Consider the following 19,169-nt stretch of genomic DNA (forward strand, 5'->3'; position numbering starts at 1 on the left):
TAACTTGATCTACATTCCACAGTGGAAGCAGTATTTCTTAATTCTACATTCCACAGTGGAAGCAGTATTTCTTAATTCGAGAAAGTGCCATGCTCCACTTGATGTGTGAAATACATGGGCTAGAGATGGAAATAAAGGATAGCATTTTCTATGTCACATATCTTTACAAGACAAAGTTAGGTTTGCATGCAGTTTTTGAATTATACCCGCATGTGTCTTCAGTATTATTCATATTAAACTATGCTTTGTATGTACACTGAAAAAAACTTGCATTCCTTCTTTTACCAGGTGTTGTACCCTTGGTGATCAGCGGTGGCTTTGGTGGTGTTGCTCTGTGGCTTATTGTGTTTCCAGTGGACTGTATCAAATCTAGGATCCAGGTGATGTCAATGTCAGGGAAGCAGACTGGCTTCTTGAAGACATTTGCCAGTGTTGTTAGAAATGAGGGTAAGTAGAGCAGCCATACGAAACAATAATTCTGACTAATCACTTGATATAGGGGAAGTTCCTCCTATCAAGCTTTTAGGGACTGAATTGCCCACAATATTACATGAATGATCTTCCAGACAGTTGATCATTTCCAGTGTAGCTTCTGTCACTTTTATCCAACTTGCCTGAAATTAGTACAGAGTCTTATTGATTCACAGTACTTTGGTAACGAAAGGACCTATAAGGCTTTCAACTCTCCTAGAATCATCATCAATTTATGATAGTATAGAACTAAACCTTTATCATCCTTGATGCAATTTCTGTTTTAAGTCCCACAGCCAATTCAGTAGTACATTCAATCAGACTCTATGTAAATGCATTACGATGACATCTTTCTCACTTGTAATTTGAAAATATACTATAACTTTTCTTGAATAATTCAACTTTGGTGTTCTTATTTTCTTCTAAAATGTATTATATTTATTTAGACTCATTCATCCTGTCTTTATTATTTCTTATAGAGCCTTTTGAATTCTCTATTTGTATTCTTAATATTAATATATGAGCTGTCACATCTGTTTTGGATGCTGTGGATGATTTTACTGTAATCCAGCTGTGTCATTCTAGACTCTAACATGCATTTGATTTGATATCCTCTGTCGTAATATCTATGCAGAGTTTTAAAAAGTGCAAATTGGGCTTTTTTTACAGCAATGACAGGCAATACTGCCTTTTTAAAATAATGTAGATAATGTAGTGGTTTTAGAGCAGGGGAATCATCCTAAATCTGTGATTTACTCACACTTCAAAATCTGGGATTTCCCCATCGGATTTAGCCAGTGGTCCTTCTGCCACTTGTCACCAGCTGATGCATATCAGGACTTTCCTACCTACAACGGGCCTCTGGGTGTCCATTTTCAAGCAAATCGGTCCTGTTAAGGAAAAATCAGAAATATCACTTACACACTAACAATACACTCCCTGTGCATCGGTACCATTCATTTTGTTCCTCAGAAACACATTTCTACTTCAGGGTTTGTTTCTGAGAAGCAAACATATTGCATGATATATTAGGGCTCTACTCATGTCCTGACTGGACTATTGTAATAGTCTGTATGTCAATATTCAGGAAGGACTTTTACACAAACTGCAACTATTGCAGAATGCAGCTGCCAGATTGCTTACTGGCACCCCAATATATGCCTCCATCTCTGCCGCGATCAGAAGGCTTCATTGGCTGCCAGTGCGAAAACGGGTTCAGTTTACGGCTGTATGTACGGTACATTAGGCCCTTTATGGAACCAGTCCCCACTATCTGAAAACGCGATTCCATTGGTACGTACCAACTAGATGTATGTGCTCTTCAGAAGCTAAACTGGTGTCTGTACCTTTTATAAAAAAAAATGTAACTGGGGTGGCAGAAGCTTTGTGGTTGGTGCAGCTAAGGCATGGAATGGTCTTCCGTTGCATCTTAGAGACATGACAAGCCTGCTTGCCTTTAGAAAGGCTCTGAAGACCGGGCTCTTTTCTGTCTAGACCCTGTCTGGTTTCTCCCTTTCATCTAGGATGGTAGGACTTCACTCAGTGTCAGGACACCTTCGGGTATCAGTTTGCGCTTTAGAAATGTCAGTAACATTAACATTAACATAACATGGATTTTCCACCAAAACTGCTCTCACTGTGTTGGCATGAGAACATTTTTTAAAAATCTCTGCCAACCTGGCAGGCAATTCTTGTTTTGGCTGAAGGGCTTTAGCTAGGAAGGAGGAGGTGTGGCAACTCCTGCTCAAGCACTTTGGTGGTGGTAAATAAGCCACTGGGGCCTTACATGGAGGCGGGCAGATGGTAGTCCTTTACAAACATGACTGATGTCCGTTTGCCCTATTACGAGTACAGTAGGCTATAATTCTCTTGTAATATGGTGGTCAGGACATCTAGCCAGCTGCGGCCTGGGCAGGTAAGAGCGGTGGGACCGGGTCGGGTGGGATTTCGATGGACGATGACGTCATCATCCGTCTAAATCCCCCCCTCACCCAGCCCCACTGATCTTACCTGCACGGGCCGTGGCTGCATCTGCCACATTTCTGTGAAATAGAGAAAAATAGTCAAAATTCTTCTGAAAATTGTGTAAGTATGTTATAAAACTGATACAACAAGTTTGAAGTAAGAACCAAAAATATTAAAAGTCAGCTCCTCCTGCAGACTTCACCAGAACGACCATTTCATGACAGAGCTCACATCCTAACTGTGGGTAAATTCTCTACACAAGGAGCTCATCTCCTACTCAAACTAATTCTTTAGAATCAACGGGTTACCCACTTTAAACAATTATTGGCAAAGCCAATAGGGCTGACATCAATGAGTGAATGCATGCAAGCACAAGAATGTACAAATGCACAACTTTTGCACTGCATCTCTGCCTGTTTCCTTTTAGTACCCACTATGTGCCGTCCATCTGGGAAATAAATAATGCACAAACATAAGACGCAAAAAAGTGGCTGACCAGGCATGGCACAAACTTTATGTACAATTATTTATACTTGTAGGTTAATGCTATCTCTATGTGTGCTGCAGAAAACACAGGGGTGTGCAGAGTTCTTGTAAATATGGTACATTCCTGCATTTTTTTAATGGGGCGGCGCTACAAAATTTGCCACAGCACAGCACTGAGCCATTTCTTCGTAAATATGCCCCGGCGAGTGAAGGACTGTTGAACAGACCAGTAGCTCAAGAGGGCTAACAAAAAGTCCCTAAATACATGTATAATATTTTTTCCTAAAACAATGGTCTTGTGTGACAGCTAAGATGTCGCAAAGACCAGACCAAATAAAAAGAGTCGGCAATTGATTCACATCATTTTAATGTGAAAACATAATTGATAATCAGTGCTTAATCATTAAATGCTGGTGCCCATACTGTGCTCAGAAGCCCACACTGGTTAAACATTGGGGCGCCGAAGACTCCATCGTCTTAAATACACTTTGTGCTTCTTTAACCCAGTACCAGACACTCCCTGTCGCTTTACCTCATATGGTCCGGTACTTACCTAGGTCTCCTATCCCTACTACAGACAACGGATTATGGATGTCCACATCCCTCCCCTCAGTCTAACAGTATTGGAAGCCACACTGAATTGTTATACCATTTGGAATGGGGGGGTATGTGTAACCTCCCCGGCCGTAGATTTAGATGCAAAAAATTACGCAGAAAGTACAGATACATTTATTAGACAGATGTTGTTTCAAAGGGCTAACCTTAACACAGTCTAATACAGAAGACACTCCTACCATAAATCTAACAATGCATACATTTACTTTCTGTGTGTCCAATCTAGAGGCTACGGTAAAGTCAAAGACTGGCAGCTCCCCCCCCCCCCCCCGGTCCCAGTGTACTACCAAATACGACTCCCAGAGTAAGGTTGCTCAGGGGGTACAGCTTATCGGATGGATACTTTCCGCCGGGGCCCCCCTACGCCCTGTGCCTTAAACTCCATAAACGGGGGCTGCAGACTTCTGCATATTGGCGCTTTGATGTGCATGCGTGTGCCCCAGGCCCACTGAGAAGGATAACTCCCCCGGGCCCCGCACCCCGACATCCTACTTACCAGCTGTCACTACCCCTGAAGGTTGGTGGTGCTGACAGCTAGGGACCGAAGACTATACTTACACACAGTTTTGCCATTGGTTGTGGTGCGGGGGGGGCGGCGGGGGGTAGCGCAGTGTCATTGCTGACGCGACCTCCCCCACTAACCCGCCTATAGGGGACTAGTGCGACCGCCATAATGGCGGTGCTCTTTACTTTCCCTCACCTTTGCCACTCTTGAAGGTTCCTACTTTCTCCCTTTGAGACGGTTTTTCCTTCTTTCTCTTCCACACCATTCACGTTGTGTGTTTCCCCTCTCCTGCTATCCTCAAATGTCTAATGTGCAGGGGCGTAACAAAGGCCTCCGCAGTGCTGGGGGCCTCGAGTTTCAGGGGGCCCCCTAAGTAAAGTATGCTGGCCTGAGAGCTCCTGAGTGAGCCGGAAGGGGGCCCTCCTTGTACTTTGAAGGAAGGACCCCTCTAGTTTCATTGCGCCACTGCTGATGTCGAAAAATAAGTGCTGGTCCCCAAAAATATGTGCCAGTGGCCCCGACTGGCAACCACCTACTCAAATTAAGCACTGTTGGTAAGACTACTTTAGGGGTTGTCATGCACAATAAAGAATGGCGGTTTAATACAGTTTGTGATAATAATTATAGAAGATGAATATTTAAAAAAAATATTTTGGGCTTACTTGAAACATTTGAAATATGTCTGTACGATTTGCAGAGGGTTTAAGTTTCAAGAACATTCATGCATACGATTGTGGTTATAAAATGAGAACGAAGATACATATTTCTAAAAACATTCATGTTATTTATCTTGCTTATCTAGTGACATGGAGTGTGATCACCTCAATGGGTATTTCATGTAGTCTGAATAGCTAACTTTCTGATTGCCTTTTAAGGCACTACAAATACGTATTTACTTTTATTAGACTGGAACATAGTTAAGGATTACTGTCTCTGTTAAATGTGAAGTGTTGCACTATGGCTAGGCCTGTGCTATAAAATACCTGCACTAAATAAAAAATGTTTTTTTAAAACAACACTCCTTATTTAACTGGCCAATACAAATGAGATACCTTATTTTAACACTGCAATTTGGAAAAGCCATTGCTTGCTCCTACATAACCACAACATTACCAGATGGTAGTAGTGGCTGCTATAATTGTGTGTTCCTCCCACAATTCTCGTAACAGCGGTGTCAGCGAGCACTGCTACTAAACTAGCTTTGGTGGGCAATCCAATATGGCTGCCAAACGCGTTCATTGAATTGCCTGGAACCAAATAGGCCCAGGGAAGCGTTAGACAAGCTGAGAAAGTGGGTATGTCTGGTGGTGATATTAAAACAGTTACAAAGCTGTATTTCTGCTCTTTAGGCCTATGTTTGGGATGAGAAAGCTTACCTCATATAACCAGCATCACAAGGGTTGTTGATTGTAGAAGCGCCAGGATGAGCGGTATGAAGGCATGGTGGTGGTAAGAAACTGAGATATGGGTGTGGTGGCAATCTTAAAACCTCAATAGTACAAGATTGCATTCCATTACAAAAATACTGTGAGGGAAATTACTTTTCGTTATGTCTCCCACTCCTGTGTCAGAGGAGATGCTCTATGATGGCGGTCAGAGCTGCAGCAGCTGTAGACGTTGCTTGGGGGTGGGTACTTGCGGGAAAATTGCAAATTGTTTTTGATGCAATAAACACTATAGACAACAAAAAATAATGTTCTTCAGTGAGGCAATGCTAATATAGCCATCTGCAAAATGCTGTAGGTTTTTCCAAAACTTAATGAATAGATCATTAAGCCAATATATGAATGGGGAATCATCCATACAAGCCAATGGCTGAAGAGGTTTGGCCCAAAGCACATTTCTTATTGCTTATTATCCATACTAATATTATAAAGAGAGAGCCCAAACCTTTGAGGCGGGTAAGCTCCGGAACCACAGCCCCAACCGGAACACCCAATACAGCGTTGGAAAGGAGAGTATCAGCAGATGGACATAGGCTATATACCAGCCCAACATATACATTAGAAGGGAAAAAGAAGGTTTGGGAAAAGTAGTCCGTTGTGGGCATGTGCGTTGTGCTGGGGGCCTGTGCATAGAGCGATGGGCGCGCCATTCGTCAAAACCCAACCCTGCCAAAAGTCAACCCTGCTGAATTATACCGCTTGCGATGGGCGTGGCTTTCGTCAAAACCTAACCCTGCTGAATGATACTGCCTGCGAAAAGTGTTGTGCTGGGGGCGTGTGCATAAAGCGATGGGGGCATGTGCATACAGCGATGGGCGCGGCATTCCTCAAAACAAACAAACAAACATGGATTCCACCGCTTGCGAGAAGCGGAAGTTGCATTTGCCATTAGACGCATGAGTTGCATTTGGCATTGTTGGCCGTTGACGTCATGTGGTGCGTCTAAGTGGCGCTACAGCAGACAAACTCGTTCACGGCTGCCACGTCGCCTGGAGCGGACACACACACGTTCGCATATTGCGGCAAGGACAACAAACAGAAGAGCACACGCTCACCTTCACCGGTACCGCGTTGTGCTGGCGGCGTGTGCATAGAGCGATGGGGGGCGTGTTCATACAGCGATGGGCGCGGCATTCTGTAAAACAAACAAGCAAACATGGATTCCACCGCTTGCGAGAAGCGGAAGTTGCATTTGCCATTAGACGCAAGAGTTGCATTTGGCATTGTTGGCCGTTGACGTCATGTGGTGCGTTAAGTGGCGCTACAGCGGACAAACTCGTTCGCCGCTGCCGCGTCGCCTGGAGCGGACACACACGTTTGCATATTGCGGCAAGGACAACAAACAGAAGAGCACACGCTCACCTTCAGCGGTACCGAACGAGGGCTTCTGAGCGGACGCACAGGCTAATTTTGAAATAAATTTGCCTTGCCTATTACAACCATTGCAGAGATTCTATTTCATCCCCGGACAACGTCGGGGCAGGCAGTTAGTTCTATAATAAGTTGTGATGAATGGTGTGTACTGTGATGTGTGCTTGTCTTGTGGAGTATGTGTAGTGTTGACATTAGTTATTTCCAGCTAGCTAAAGCTCCTTGTAGTGACGCCTAAAACTGTCTGACTTGAGCTGGAATAGGCTAAGGAGGGAAGTGTTAGGGAGAGCGAAAATAATTTAGAAAGAGAGAGTTTAATTTAAAATAATTAATTCAGAATTATTGACCTGAGCTCAAGGAGAAGTTGCATAACGATTGGAAATGTTAATTAACAACTGTTAAGACCCAGCAGCACATTAGTATTCATGAACTGTTCCTGTTTGCTTCTTGTTCACTGACTCAGATCAGGAAGGATTAGAGTCAGGCAAAAAACAGTAGTTAATGCTCTCATTGTAAGCCTTCAAAACAACTGAGCCAGTTTCACTATTCCGTAGTCATATTCATAATATTCACTGAAGGGAGAGAGAGGTGTGGCGCAGCGGCCAGAGCGGCTGACTCCTGGAGGAGGGGGGGGGGGCAGCTCAGCTCAGCTTCATGTGAATCTGGGCACTTAATCTCCACAACAGCCCTCTGCACCTTGGAGAACTAAATAATGCAACATGGTTGATTAAATTATGCGTTAAAAAAAGTTATGCAATATAATGTCGCGCATTTGTGGCAGTATGGATTTCTTATTTTGTCATTTTAACACACATTAATGGTGTCTAGACACATGATCTGATTTTAATTAGATCACCTTCAAATGAATACGTATGTTACAATCTGTATCAATTTTTTAAAACTTTCTTATCACTATTTTAAAGAAGTCAAGTATATGAATTGTTGTATTTATAATATCTCACAGATCGTGTGCACAGTTTATATTGGTTGATCTCTGGCGAGGTCTAAATCAATAAAAGTTCATTGATTGATTGATTGATTCCACCTCGTTAGTATTAGTTTAATACCAATTTGTTAGCTGAATACAGCAACTGAAAATCGAAAAGTAACAAGGAAACCTTTGGAAAGCTCCTGCTACTGCTCAGCACCACATATGGTAAATATTTAGTAACTTTAGACCCATTTACATTGCAAATTTTCCTTGAAACCTACGAATTATGCAGCAGGGGGTGAATTATGTGGCGAGCGCATTAAATCCATAACTAAGTGGAAACTGCAGCTGCCACAAAATCGCATAATTCCAGTGGCCCTGACTCTACTTAGCCCACCCTAACCGCTCGAGGCTTATCAGAGCTGTGTCACATCTACTAATAAATACTATTCAGCATTTGAATGTTTTTCACAGTATGACAATATTTAGCGAACAATGTCTCAACATGCAAATGGAATATAATTTTAAATCTTCATGTTCTGAATCTCTTCTGATTTATTTTGCAGGTGTCTTCGCCTTATATTCTGGACTGAAGCCTACACTGATTCGTGCATTCCCAGCCAATGGGGCACTATTCGTGGCCTACGAATACAGCAGAAAGTTGATGATGAAACACTTTAATCCCCAGGAATGACCAAATATACTTCCTTAGGAGACACACATTTTCCAGAATGACTTCAGAACACTAGGAAAGAAGCAAATGACATTTTATTGAGAACGTTGGATTATGAAGTTAAAATCAAGATGGTGTTTTCAGTGTTATATCCTCATTGAATATAGGTATAGTTGGTCATGTTATTCCACTAGGTGGAAGAGGATTCTAGTAGCAAACATTATGCCGGTGTACACATTTGGGACATGAACAATCCCAATGCAGAACATGTCACTTACTATTTTCAACCATTAAAACAAGTATTTGCAATGCATTTGGTTTATCCTTTGCAGCCTTATAAGTATTTAGCCATGCATCATATTATGTGCAGCTGGCTGCCCGCCTTTCTTTTCTATTTATTTTCTTTTTTAGCATTTGTGGCATGCCATGCTTTAGCTTTAAACATGTGAAGTTAAAGCAGGGTGTGCCGTGAATGCTACAAAAGTAAATAAATAGAAAAGAAAGGCAGGCCATGTTCAAAAAGCCAGAGTACAACCTGCAAAGAGTGTGCAAACATAAATAATAAAGCTGCCATAGAAAGGATACAGTACTAGGCCAATGCTCCAGGGGAGGAGTAAGACATGAGAAGGTGAGACATATACCCACAAAAAAGCATACAGAAGAAAGTATTTCAGAAGGACTCACATTTTAACCAATGGGCAGCATGGGCGTGGCCAAAGCCCATAGAAGTGGATACAGCATGCCTCGCAGAGCATCGCATGAGCGCTGGCTAGGCTTGACCTAAATATAGACTATTTATTCTGCATGTTCCACCTGTTAGTATGCAATATCTCTCATTATTTCGTTTGTATTAAGAGCCCCCCACCAATAATTTGAAGGAGTTGTTTTACTTACCAAAACCTCTTGAATTTTTAAGTTAAAATTCAGCTAGTTCTATGCAGTCGAGGTTACTGCTAGTACCAAATTCAGTCAGAAAAAGTCAATCTACCTCCTGGAATCACATTCAGTCAATAAACAAATACATTAGTTCTAAGAACCACATTCAGTGCAGAAAAAAGCCACTTAATTTACAGCATGTATATTTAATTTAGAAACAAATTGCTTTACTTCTAGGAATGATACTCTATATATACTAATAAAGAATGGTTTTACATACTACAGCCCCATGACCCACAGATAAAATGGATTTACTCCTGTGGTTTATGGTTTATATTCACTACAGAAAGTCTCACTACTTTATGGAACGACATTCAGAATATAGCCACTACATTTCCAGTGACCCCATTCCATACAGAAAAGATCTCTTCGCTACCTGGAATCACATCTAGCTTACAAAAAGTTACTTTACTTTCTTAGAGCATATTCGGTACAGAAAGTCACATTACCTCCTTGAAACACATTCAGTGTAAAAAATGTCACTCTACTTCTCCTTCCAGGGATCACATTAAGCATAGATATAACCAATATACTTCCTGGCACTATATTCAGAATAGAAATAAATCACTTCCTTTCTTGGAATCATATGCAGAGTAGAAAAATAACTTTACTTCCGGCAAGCCCATTTAGTCCAGAAAAAGTCACTTTACTTGAATGTGTAACATTTGCACAGAAACAGGGCCGGCACTAGGGCGGGGCGATCGGTGGGGGCGCCCTGTTTGCAAGTATGTTTTCCTTTTAAAAGCATCTACTGCCGCATTCCTTACTTCAAGCAATTTTCAGCCATGAATAAAAATGTCAAGATCACTCCAGTGATTAAAGTTCCTGCTGGAGAGAGATTGGAGGTTTGTCTAGTGAAAGTTTTAACTCATCGTAAGGTAGTGCAGTGGGTTGATATGCCTGTTGCAAAGAATGTGTACCGTGCAGATCACAAAGAACATATAATGTAAATAGGTCAGTGGGTTACTGCTTGTGTCCCAGGGATCCTTTAGTTACTTGCAGTTTATAAATTAAAATCCTAATACAGCATAGTGAGCTATTAACTGTCATCAAAGAGCTGCACCCAAACTCCAAGATATATATTAGAGCTATATGTCTTTTTGCCCTTTCTTTCATTATCCTAAACTTGCAACAAGGGTTACTTTGGGTAAAAATCAATTCTTATTATTAAAGAGGACCCCTAACAATGATGTTATGTTTTAAATTCGGAATTTGTGCTTTTCTAGACCAAGGACTCTTAAACTATACTGCCTACCAGTATAGATGACATGTGACTCCTACACCTTGTGGTCCTCTATCTTGTGCAACATTTCCCATACGCTGATTTACACATGTATGAATGCCTCTGTGCCAATGTGTTTGTGATTTAAAGTGCTCTGACACCCTACACTGGTATGAGTGGCGCTATAAAAACTAAATTAGTCTGAGAGAGAGTGGTTATAGAGACTTGAGGAGCACTGTTAAATGGTGTTCGTGAGTGAATCCGTGGTATATGTGGTCATTGGGGGTTGCTAACAAACAATGTCGCACAGGGCGCCACCAGTGCTAAGCCCAGCCCTGCACAGAAAAGTCACTTTACTTCAGCACTTCACTTCAGTGTTTCCTTGTACCAATGATACACACGCATCATTGTAGCAAATCTCGAATATGCTGGTGTAATCAATGTTGTTATTTTTTTATTTTTTGATATGTTTAAACTCCATTATGTTGCAACTGCAAATTGTCCCATTTGCCTTCTGAAAGGCATTCTTTTACTGACTAGGTGCTTAAATTAGGTGTGCTGGTACTTGGGATTAAAACATTTTTATTTTGTGGTAACTATATCATGGATTTTTGCAAATATTTTATTATACATATATACCGTATGAATAAATAAACACATATAATATGTACATAAATAGAAAAAGTCAATCCAGATAATACAATCAATACTTGTTTCTTTCTCAAAAACTTGACAGGTTTTATAAAGGCTAACAGTAAATAACAGCTACGCGCGTTTCGGCACTTCTGCCTTCGTCAGTAAACCATCTATAGCATGCAAACTGATTAGGGCACAGAACATTATTTTATGATTACACCTTTCCAATGTATATACAAGTTTTATGTACAATTTTGCACAAACTGAAACCTAGAATATTGGAATTACCTCTCATCATTACATATATTTCAATACAAAGGATGATTTTGAAAATGGCCAAAAAAGATGTGTGAATCACAATAGAAAAGATGAAACATATATATATATATATATATATATATATATATATACATTCTCCAATTAAATTCCTATATTGTTTGATACATTATTTGATACATTCTTTATCCAATTTTCTGAACACTGTGACTAATATATTAGTCACAGCGTTCAGAAAGGTGTAATCATAAAATAATGTTCTGTGCCCTATTCAGTTTTTTCGCTATAGACGATTTCCTGACAAAGGCAGAAGTGCTAAAACATGCGTAGCTGTTATATACTGCTAGCCTTCCGCTGCCCCTAGCCTTCATCAAGCCTGTCAAGTTTTTGAGAAAGAAACAAGTATTGATTTTATTATTTGGATTTACTTTTTCTATTTATGTACAAATTATATGTGTTTATTTATTCATTCTGTATATATGTATATTAACACAATTGATTAAGACTAAATAGTATACCAAAAGAGATGTATTAACTAAATAAAATAATTTCATACCAAGAAATAAGTCAGTCGTTACTAGTGGCACACCTTGTGGTTACACTTACATGCTTAACGATGCCTAGAATGTTTTAACCCTAGACTTAATTGTAAGCTTGCTATTGTTTCCCTACCTACATAGGATAGACTCCATTTCAGGGCCCTGCCTTTTTTAGGCCAGCCTGTCCTGTTTATTCATGGCAGCTAACATGTCCTAAGGAACTAGATGGTGCCATATACGGACATATGGGCCCGGTATGAAGTTGTTGTCCCAGCAACCGCAAATACTTCAGACATGCTTTTTGCTTGGGTAAACGCAAATCACCTATCCCTTGTAACTTGCAATTTTCTTGGTGACATACACTGGTGCAGCATTTCACAGGTTTTTTTGTAATACACAGTTTCGCCCAGGCTTTGAAAAGAAACCACAAATTTGCACAAAGACTTTTAGAGCCCGTTTTAGTTCCTATTTAACATAAATCTGTGAAAGCTGCGCCATGTTCTATGTCTGAGCCATTTTCATCATCATCAAAAAACTTGAATCTGTTTTATGAGTAAAACCATAAAAGTCGAACAAACATGATTAAAACGTGTTCCACAATACAGGTTAACAACTGTTAATACATCAAATTACACTGGGTTTATAACTAAAATACATAGATTACAGTGCAGAAACTTATCACAACTTGACCTGAGTCTTAGGGCTGCCCTTAAAAAGTTAAGAGTGTACAAAACAGTATCTAAAGAAAAAAGTTGTAAAAAGATAAAAGCTGGTTTAACCCTCCTGAGCCATTTATTGGCGCTTGAATATAACAAGGTCTTGTCGACCTGCAATCTAGCACAATAGTCCTAAAGCCAGGCGTTCATATGGACATATTTTATAAAATACATTTATAATTCATCGTTCAATTGCATTGCTTTGGTGAACTCCATCTGAGAGATGGGTTTAGCCTCAGGGAAAATCAGCGAGTGCACAATGTTCTTCTGCAAATAGGCACTTAAACGTGCAAGGACACAGCGTGCTGGCTTACAAGGGAATCTGTGACTAAATGTGCTGAAGCTATAAGAAGTTACCTGATACAATGATATATTTTTCACTTTGGCCTTGCTCAATAGTACATGTGCTGGATTTCTTACTTAGTGAGAAAGGACTCAGCTGTAGTGCAAATATGCTGACTGGAAGGCAAACGTGGAATTTGCCTTGCTGTGAAATGGTGTTTAATAACACTCACTACGTTTGACATCTTACAGTGCCTAGTAAAATGCACGCTGACAGAGAAGCACATGTTGATATGTATGACCTTGGCCGTACGTGTTGTCATATAGATTTTTCTGAATAAATGTGCATTTGTCCATTTGTATATTTGCTTTGATGTTTGGTGATAATGGTTCAATGAATTAATGAATACGCGAGGCAGTGAGTCAGGGTTGTAATAGTTATTTCAGATCGTGAACTCTCAATGATTGTTTGTTCCATTCAGATGGTTTGTTCCGACATTTTGACCTTGAGTTCCTATCCTCTGCCTCTTTTAAGCTCTTCCTTGATGCCTGATGCTGTTCTTTGAACGCCCCTTCTCGCTTCTCAATTTAAAATCTCCTTTGTTGTATTTAATTTGTTTGTAGTAGCAAGCTCGGAGTCAGAGCGTGTGGCCCATGTGATGTGGCTGCAAGCACGTGGCTAAGATTAGCGCCGCAGCCGCAATTATACTCGGGACACAACTTTGCTTTTTACTCGCGTGGTCCCGACTGCCAGGGCCGGGCCATGCCCCTTTATTTTATAGCCGACGTGTAACAACACACGCCAGCGCTAGGCGGCGTCCTCCGAGCACGGGTAGACTGCACCGCTACCCGGCCGGAGAACACTACAGCCCACATGGATGTCAACAGGTGAGCTCTACCTGGGTGATGGAAATGGCGCGGATGCCCTCCAGCCCCTCACAGCACCACATTCAACTCAGGAGAAACGCTGACCCAATGACAGTCTTTCTTTGTGGTGTGGTGCTGCTGCAGGAGGTGCAAGAAGAAAGGTCCTTCTGCCCCCTGCTCTGGTGTCTGCCCCACCTCCTCCCGAATGGCGACAGCTTTCTGGATTTTTTACTGACTGCTGGAGTAAGGCTGTATGCAGAGGCTGTTATTGCTGCTGCAGGCAGAGCTCGGGCAGCTGCTGGCTTTCATTTCTCCACCCAATCACAGAAAGAGTGGGCAAACTGGCCGTATTTCAGGAGGATCTTTTGCCCCAGTTTGCTCCCAGGGCGGTCCTGCAGAAGATGGTACTCCCAGAGTACCCTGGTGTACATTGTATGTATAAGCAAGAGAAGGTCAAAAGGTGCCAGATTTAAAATGCATGACCAATATGACGCATAGTAGGTGCAGTGACTGGCAATTTGATCAAAAGCTGAGGTTTGAGGAACAGAGCATCATAGATAAGTTGCATGCTACCAGAAAAGGTAATCAGTGATAAAATGGCAGTAGTAACCTGTCTTTCCCATAAGAATAGACCCTTATTGTCCCAAATAGATGCTTATATTCAGTAGGTGGAATAGCAGGCAGAGGTGCTGCAAATGATATGAGAGGAATATATTGTGTAAGGGATTTTAAGCTTAGATAACCTCATGGGCAGATGCCACACCACTGGTGTGTAAGATTGTAGTGGCATTTAGTGAGACTGTTGTGGAGTAACCAACATAATTGAAGGATGCATGTAGAGTTGAGCCCATTGGGGCAAACAAATGGCTCCCACTGATGCTCACTGTGCACCAGGTTTCAGGTCAGGTTCACCACTGCATAAAGACGGGCAAGATGGGGGGGCAGGACTTTATCGACTTGCGCAGCAAAGCTATGGAATAAAATGCCCACGGCCATGAAACTTCAACCTGGTTGGCAGCTCTTTAGGAAGGACCTGAAAACATGGCTGTTCACTTCCACATAGGTCCCCAGTTAACATAGGGCGCAGATCCTGTCCACATACTCTAGCGCCAAGACGCCACAGCAATTTAGCGCTCTATAACCTCTTCGGTGCTCATGACGAGCCATGAGTCATAATGGATGGATGGAGCTGTGCTCATGACGAGCTGGGCTCGTCATAACAGCTCTGCGCCGCCCACGCGTGATTGATTCCCCGTCTGTGCGGGCAAATTAATCCGTAGGCGGGGTCGTGACGACGGGGTCTAGCTCGTCATGAGCACAGCTCCACTGTGACTCATGACGAGCTGGTCTCCAGCCCCTCCCCCCCCCCGCACCATGGGGGAATTACCCCCTGGCGAAGGGGATAAACATATTAAAAAAATAAAATAAACAAGGGGAACATGAAAACAGAAGGTGGTCACGGACAGATTTCTGTTTCCACATATAAGTTAGTGATGCTGCTGGTTCTTGGAGGGCTGAGCTGCTGAAGTGGGTTTACTGAAATTTGTGCATGCGCAGGCATGGTGCTGATAGCCGCTCAAGCTATTCCAATGTGAATGGAGCAGGCACCGACCCTGTATGCAATCTCTCAGAAAGTCAGGTTACAGGTGGGTTTGGCCGTATAATTTAGGGTGAGGGGCAGATATACCACAGTTCCTTTGGCTGTTCTACTCAAAAACTTTGCTGTTACACAAAAAAGTAATTGACCTCTGATTTTGTTATGGGGCACATACCGGGCCTTCATCAGCAGGGTCCCATGTTAGAATATGCAGCAGGCTACCATGCTAGGCAATAGTTCTCTCTCTTGCTGGAAGTGCAGGATGCACAGAAGACTGAGGGCTGGGTGGTTGTAAGTACATTTCCTTTATATTTTGTTTCTTTCAGGCAGGGCTAGCTTCAGCACTTGTTTCAGAACCCGGTTCCTGCATATTACTCAAATGGAATACCTTTATTTGTAGACGATAGTCCCTTTAACTTGTGTGACTCACAAGGTTCTCTGTGAAATAATGGATCTGTTTTCCTTACTTGAACCTGTTTCGTAATAACCGCGATAACCCAGTCATCCAGCACAATGTCTGGTTCTCTTACATACATTCTTTGATCTGTAAATGCCTTAGTTTGGATTTGGCAATGACATCTTGAATCTCTCTCATGTTTTTCACTTGCAGATTTGGCCCTTAGATGAAGTCTGATATGTCATTAATGTCCAACCATTAGCTCAGTTGGAGTTTTCCCCGTAGAACCATGTGGGGTTCCCCCGTGGACTCTAAGGGTTTGACATAATGCGTGACGAGTCATAATTTGCAACAATTTTGCACGTTGTATCACCTTTTTAATATTACTCCTGAATCTTTCTACCATGCCATTTGCTTGCAGCCACATTGGCGTAATTTTCCACAGATCTATTCCTAAATATTGCATAAATCGTTTTAATTCTTTCCCACTAAATGGATGCCCATTATCTGACTTAAGGGTATTGGCATCCCCCTTTCTGTAAATAACTCATCCAATACAGGAAGCACATAGGTTGGCGAGATAGATGATATTTGTCCTACAACTGGATAGCAAGAATATTCATCAATCATTACCAGCAAATATTTACCTGTATGCATCGGTCCAAAGAAATCTACGGCCACTGTATCCCAAATAGGTACTGGTAATTCTGGTAAAGCCTGTAAATGGTCTGGTAATTCTGGTAGATTCTGATAATCTAATGCTTTGGCTCGAGAATGGCAAGTGGACAGCAGAATTTGGCTCTTAATAAGTGTAATGTTGTTTGCAAAGAATGCTATATGCTCACAGACAGCCCTCCTTACAAACGACATAATACCTATTAAGAGCCAAATTCTGTAGTCCACTTGCCGGTCTAGAGCCATTATACAAGAACATATTTACAAATGCAGATGATGCTGAAATACATTAAACTAGATTATAAATACATACATTAATTATTCGAATTATAACAATCAGCTCACAAAAAACATTTTGAGATGAACTTTTAATATGATCAAAATTAGCAATATTTCAAACATTGGGCTGGTACGAAATTTCAGAATCTGTGACTTCAGATGACTATGCACTTCCCCCACATGTTCTTTGTTATATTTGGGTACCTACCTTTTCTGTGTGATTACTACCAGAGTACTGGTTGTGCTATATATTTAAAAAGAGACCACTTACATAAGCAGGATTGTACACACTTTTCCATACTATACAATAAAATACACATAGCTTTCATCAAGATGGAAAAGTAAACCAGCCATACTGTCTTAATTTTTTTTTTCAAATCCACTAAGATTGTGAGTGCTCTGTTCTTGTTCACTGTTTATTTCCTACAATCCCGGATATATTGCTGAACAAAACATAATCATTACCCACACGTCCTGAACAAATCATAACAGGATATGCTATACAATTGGAAATGTGGCCATTAGGGCTCAATGGTCAGCTATTTGTCAAACACTGACCCCCAGATTCCTTACCTTCAAAACCATGCCAGTGGCTCTCTGTTTGAGATGTGGGCACTACAATGGAAGGTCAATGAGTGAGGGTCATCCAGTCAGGAGAACTTCAGATCTGCTTCCATCCAACTATAACTAGTTTTGATGCATACAACACAGTACATTCAGCAGGTACTGCAACAGTATGGTTGCATTACAAAGATTATTGTGTTTAGAGGTACAACGGAATCTGGATATTGTTGGCTTACAACAAAACTTCATTTCCCATGCCTTTTTCCTTCTTCAGTGAACTCCTCAGGGTAACTTACCGCACTGCCCCCCCCCCCCCCACCAGCTAAGGTAGACACAAACAAGGACCTCTCATATTCGGGCCCACTCTGCTCAGGAAGGCACCTGAAGTAGAAACCATGTTTCACTGCAACCTTTAAGGTAAGATCTCATCATATACCTCACCTAGCTCCCCACTTTGTCCATCCTCACAATCACTCGTAAACTTACAACACAAAAACACGTATCACCCTAACCACACTTAGACCAAACCTCATATAGATCCCTCTAACCACCATACACCATCAAACTACAGAACATAACCTCCATCTGATGCTCATCAATGCACAATATGCAGTGCTCCATGCTACAGACATTGTCAACCTCACCAAATATCACAACCTTGATGCATTCTCCATCACAGAAACATTTTTTACCCCATACCCTTGCACATACTAGACATCCTTCGTCGCATAATCTACAGCATCCCGCATGTGGATAGTGTTTACAAGAAGGAAGGAGGCCACTGGGTCTAGAGGCGTTCCCTGGTAACCTATAGTGAAGGTGGAGGTGAAGGTGATGTGCCCTTCACCATGAAAAGTAGGCAATACTCAACTCCATGGTGCTCCTCACATGGTAATTCCCACTCTATGCAACTCAGTCCACCACTTTCCAGCACATCTATAGCCCCCTGAACTTCATAGATTGATTGTGGGACTCATCACCTCATCCATCCAGCATGCTCATACCACCATCCTCAGTGAGTTCAACTTCCCAGACTACTCAGACAAGAGAAACGTTTGTCAACCTTATTGACACACTCATTGTGGAAAAACGTATTACCCAATAAGCCCACTCCAATGGCCACATTCTGGACCGTTTCTTCTCAACATCACCAACTAGACTGGACTGAACAACTCACAATTTCAAGGTCAACCCAAGAGAGAATAACAAACCTTCAGATCCGTCAATGACTTCTCTATAAAGCCCTTCTCACCCATCCCCTCTTGAGTGTGGAAATGGGTGCGGCATTTGCTTACATTTCCCGATGGCTGATTGTAGAGTACAGAGCTGCGCCGAGGCACCCTGCCTCTTGAGTGAGGTAAAAGTGTGCGTCGTTTGGTTGCATTTCCCGATGGCTGATTGTAGAGTGCAGAGCCGCTCCGAGGCCTTCTGCCTCTTGAGTGAGGGAATGGGTGCGGCGTTTGGTTGCATTTCCTGATGGCTGATTGTAGAGTGCAGAGCCGCTCCGAGGCCTTCTGCCTCTTGAGTGAGGGAATGGGTGCGGCGTTTGGTTGCATTTCCTGATGGCTGATTGTAGAGTGCAGAGCCGCTCCGAGGCCTTCTGCCTCTTGAGTGAGGGAATGGGTGCGGCGTTTGGTTGCATTTCCTGATGGCTGATTGTAGAGTGCGGAGCCGCTCCGAGGCACTCTGCCTCTTGAGTGAGGGAATGGGTGCGGCGTGTG

General features: G+C 42.0%; 1 protein-coding gene across 1 annotated transcript in view; it reads left to right on the top strand.

Moving 5' to 3' along the window:
- LOC144772723 (mitochondrial ornithine transporter 1-like) overlaps positions 1–8,773 on the top strand; it is a 184,160-nt gene extending 175,387 nt beyond the window's left edge. The window contains exons 6-7 of the mRNA XM_078657249.1: positions 289–447; positions 8,356–8,773. Of these exons, the coding sequence (XP_078513375.1) occupies positions 289–447; positions 8,356–8,483 (287 nt within the window). The 3' untranslated portion in view covers positions 8,484–8,773. The remainder of the gene's footprint in view (positions 1–288; positions 448–8,355) is intronic.
- Positions 8,774–19,169: the final 10,396 nt, after the last annotated feature.

The sequence above is a fragment of the Lissotriton helveticus genome, chromosome 8, assembly GCF_964261635.1.
Source record: "Lissotriton helveticus chromosome 8, aLisHel1.1, whole genome shotgun sequence".
NCBI classification, from domain to species: Eukaryota; Metazoa; Chordata; class Amphibia; order Caudata; family Salamandridae; genus Lissotriton; species Lissotriton helveticus.